Source organism: Lindgomyces ingoldianus, assembly GCF_010093535.1.
Source record: "Lindgomyces ingoldianus strain ATCC 200398 unplaced genomic scaffold BDR25scaffold_58, whole genome shotgun sequence".
NCBI classification, from domain to species: domain Eukaryota; kingdom Fungi; phylum Ascomycota; class Dothideomycetes; order Pleosporales; family Lindgomycetaceae; genus Lindgomyces; species Lindgomyces ingoldianus.
The window spans coordinates 292,813-297,152 of record NW_022985219.1 but is presented as its reverse complement, the minus strand read 5'-3'; the positions used below and the strand labels follow the sequence as shown (position 1 = coordinate 297,152).

General features: G+C 37.4%; 1 protein-coding gene across 1 annotated transcript; it reads left to right on the top strand.

Annotated features, from left to right (window-relative positions):
• The first annotated feature begins 389 nt into the window (after positions 1–389).
• Positions 390–1,447, top strand: BDR25DRAFT_307721 (kinase-like protein). The gene has a single exon (XM_033690890.1). The coding sequence runs from the start codon at positions 453–455 to the stop codon at positions 1,407–1,409; it is 957 nt and encodes a 318-aa protein (XP_033540411.1). The 5' UTR covers positions 390–452; the 3' UTR covers positions 1,410–1,447.
• The last annotated feature ends 2,893 nt before the right edge of the window (positions 1,448–4,340 follow it).

Here is a 4,340-nt window from a genome sequence, read left to right as displayed (position 1 = left end):
GTAAAGATTATATTAAGTTAATAGAGTAACTAGCGCTAGATCTAGCAATGAATCCTTACTATTTCACGCATAGAACTACTTAAGCTTACAGCCTACTCTAAATAATATTTAACATAATTTCTAAGTACTCTAACTTATTCTTCTAGTTACATATTTTATAATCTTTAAATTATGTAGAGAACTTAAGCTAGTTCTCTCTTCTTTCTCTTAGGCGAAGCAGCGCTTAGAATTGGACATACCAGGCGAATTACCAGAACGAAGGACGGGATATTGTTGGAGTTTCGTTGGCTTGACGGATGTGGTCTTGGCATTGTGGCTCGTGCATCAGTCACCCTAGTTGTAAAAGTGTTTCCTTCATCGCTCTCAATCTCACGCAATCATCAACTAGGATCTCAATCAACACTCGAAATTTACAAGTTTGATTCTTCAGATCTACTTCTCAAGACTTCCAGATGGACTCGCTCCGCCACTTGGTCCCTGAAATCCTCCTTCCGACCTTCACCTGGCCTCATCGCCTTCTAGGCTCAGTGGATACAACATCGTCGATTCCGCCTGCACCACGACTTGCTCCTCGAATTGTCCGTCGGCTTTTTGGTTTTACCCATTGGTATCTACGGAGCTTCTCTCGTCACTACTGTGCCTGGGTTGGTATCGAGCACAACAATCAAATTGCCCAACTTCCATTTGGCCTTGTGCTGAAATGGTCAGATGGCACTCGACTTGAGGAGATCATGGCTATGATGGTTGCCCGATCTGCAGGGTTTCCTGTGCCGAAGGTTATTTCATATGGAGAGCATCCTGACATGCCTTATGCACCGGTATCGATTTTAATGACTCGAATACCCGGAAGAGAGTTGGGAGATACATACGAGCGGCTGAATGACAAAGAGCGCGACACGGTATTCTCTGAGCTGCAGTGCATACTACGCGTTATGCGGAATTGGGCTCATCCATGGGGAGGAGAACGTATCTGCTCTGTTGCCGGGACGGCCATTAGAAGTGTGCGTGTTCCGGACCATTCGGTCGGGCCTTACGAGTCAGAATCCGAGTTCAACGACCATCTCATCTCTACAGCTTCTGATCACGGTTTTTCATCTCAAGATCTGTTCGAAGAGAAGCTTGCCTGCGCGAAAAGGATGCAGTCCATGCACCATGCTGTTGTCTTCACGCATGGTGACCTGAAGCACCACAATATCATGGTCCACGATGGCCGTATCTCAGGACTCATTGATTGGGAGTCTGCAGGTTGGTATCCGGATTACTGGGAGTTTACAACTGCTCTAAGATTCTGTCCCAGGGACTTTTGGTGGTATAGTTTTGTCTGGAAGCTTGAGGGTTCAAAGTATTCGGCGGAAATGGAGAGTGAAAGAGCTCTAATCCCACTTACAGTTGACTCTTGGGTATGGTAGCTAAGATCTAGAAGAGATTAACTTCTAAGGTAGGCTGTTAGCGGTGTAGAGAGCGTAGCATTTGTTTAGCGTTGTCGGTCTATTCTCTCTAGCTTATAGTTATTCTAGAGAGTCTATTCTATAGCCTAAGCGCTTAGCTATAGTTCTTTAGACTATAAAAAATCTCTTTTACTTAATTTAGTAGTGTAATTATTTACCTATTATCTCTTTATCTACAAGCTACGCCTGCTTAATTGTGAGAGCACTGTGAAGCAGGAAGCGTGAAGCGCAGAAGGGGGTACAGGATAGTATTGATAGACGAATCCTTGAGGAGACTCAGGGGTTTGTAAGAGGATATATATATATGTGCTGGGGCACGTGACGGGACGTCATGTGCCCAAGGCTGGGCCGAGGGCTCTCCAGGGAGAGTCCGAGGCATGTCTAAGTTGACCGTGACATGGCCCCCCTCCTTCTGCAGGTTGTCCTCGATCCTGCGATTGGATAGGTAGGATATCATAGTAACTTGGACTAGCCCCAGGCGGACCTGCAGTGGGGACTGTACAGGTTACGCCTAGGTAGTACTTATTACTAGTAACTAAACTCTAGAAAACTTTAGTAAGGGAAAACTATGTCTAAAGAAGTATAACTAAGAGAGTTAGAACATTATTACTAGCGCTATAGCTGCTAATGTAGGGCGTTCTTGTCTTATTAGGTTAAGCCTAATAGGCCTGTAGAGGCTAAGTAAAGTAGATAGTCTATAATTAAAAAGCCTACTTTTATAAAAGTAACTTAAGATTATAACTTTTTTTCTTTACTATTTAGTTAAGGTCTACTTTTAAAGGTCTTAAAGTTTTAGTTTTAGTACTTATAAGTACTATAAGGTATCTGTAGATGCACTGCTCCTGCGTAAGTAGTTCTCTTAAATGCAGCAGTTAATTACTAGGTTTTTTTTATTAAAAGAATAGTTATTAGTAAGCTTATAATATTATAATTTTATTTAAAATAGCTTAGAGTCCTAATGTATTGCTAGAATAGTTCTAAGGTTAGTGCTATAAAGCTTTTAAAACTAAATCTGTAGCTGCTCTAGTCTAGGGTTGTAAGTGCTAAATAGGGAGATGTAGTGCTATATAAGCAAGTTATTCTGCTAGTTCTCTTAAGTACTAATAAATTAGTGCTTTAGAGATATCTCTGTGCGTAAAATGCTTAAAAATAATGCTTTTAATGTGTTACTATTTACTAAGAGTAGTTGCTTTTCTAGTTAGTTAGGTATAAGCATAAGTAATAGTTTTCTTAAGCTATTTATATGTTTTCTTATCTCTCTAACATTCTATACTAAGTAGGTTGTAAGTAGTAAGGCTCTAGAGTAACTCTAGACCTTACATAAAGTAAAAAAGGTAAGTATAAGTTTAAGTATAAAACACTATTTTTATTACTTTTAAACTTTTTTTTTTTTACTTTTACTTTAGCTTCTCTTTAACTAGTTCTTTTAGCTATAACCTTTTATTTCTTTACTATGCTTATTACATCTTTTGCCTAGTGCTTTAAAAAGGAGATTTCTATGCATGTTTATAAGCTTTTGCCTTACTTAGAGCCTTAGCTACTACTTATCTAGAAATAGTGCTGTGGCTGTGTCACTGCGCTGTTGTCTAAGAAAGGTAGTAAAAAGCCTTTAGCTTCTAATCTTTACATAGCTATAAACACTAGTGTGTGTATAAAAAGCACACTGTTTAGTGTTTATAAAGGCTGTGTTAATAGAAAGGTAAGTAGCTATATAGAAGTAGGTCTTTTAGAGCTCTTTAAGTTTATGCTAACTGTGTACATCTTAATCCCTACTTCTACTGCGCTAGAAATATCCTCTAGTACTATATTAACTAAGCTCTTAACTATAATAAATGCGCTATTAAGACTATAGGTAACCTAAGTTAAGAACTTAACCTAAACGCTAAGGCTTAGCTCTACTATTAGAAGGATATCCTTCTATACGCCCTAGCCCTTAGAGAGCATATTAATGCATACTTCTAGTAGCTAAAGCGTGAGACTAAGGGCTTTACGCTAGGAAAGTATGCCTAGCAGCGTTAGGTTTTCTAGAAACATAACTATAAGTAGCATAAAGTATGTCTTAGTATTATAAGTTATTTAGATTATAGCTAACTTTACTTTAAAGTAGTCTTAGTAGTGTTAGCAAAAACTATCTAAATAATACTGTTATTTAGTTTAAGTCTAAGGTAATTTTTTTTAAAGACAGCTGCGCAACTAACTAGAAGAAACAGTAGTACTACTATAGGCTAAATATACCTGCTGCTAAAAAAGTAAGCTTACTAGTTATAAATTAGCAGTCTAGTATAGCATAGATAGATTAAAAGCGCGTAGAACCTTTATTTTACTAAGAGAGTAGCTAGTAATGTTTTTAGAAATCTTTAAGATGTTCCTGTTATATATGTGGATAATACCTAGTCTAGACTTCACCCAGGACCTCTCTAGGTCTAGTAGGGCCCTAGACAGTACCTTTAATACAGACATTTATACTCTGCTCTAGGTTATAACCTTATAAGCTGCATAAAGTTAAAATTTTATAGTAAGAAGTATAAGTTATTACTTTATTTTTTCTTTATTTATGTGCTAACTTTCTTTAGTAATTTCTATGTTGTAGAGTTTAGATTGCATTAAGTTTTACTGCAGGTGCTAAAGTTAGTGCAGTTGTCCTCTAGGGGGTACCTGCAGGTGTAGCGTTTAGCTATTACTTCTGTTGCAATGTATTATATAAGGTAAGCTAATAATTCTAAAAAACTTTCCTATAGTTATTAAAGTGTTTCTTAGGTTTTTAAGTAAAGTTTTTAAAAAGCTACCTAAGCTACTTTATAAAAAACTATTATTTTGCCTTTAAATTTTTATATTTAAGAATTTCTTTAACTTTATAGCAGTCTCTACTATCTGTCTCTAGGACGTGTACAG

What these genes read in the sequence shown, in the direction of transcription:
- BDR25DRAFT_307721 (XM_033690890.1), top strand. Translation starts at nt 453, where the DNA reads ATGGACTCGCTCCGCCACTTGGTCCCTGAAATCCTCCTTCCGACCTTC.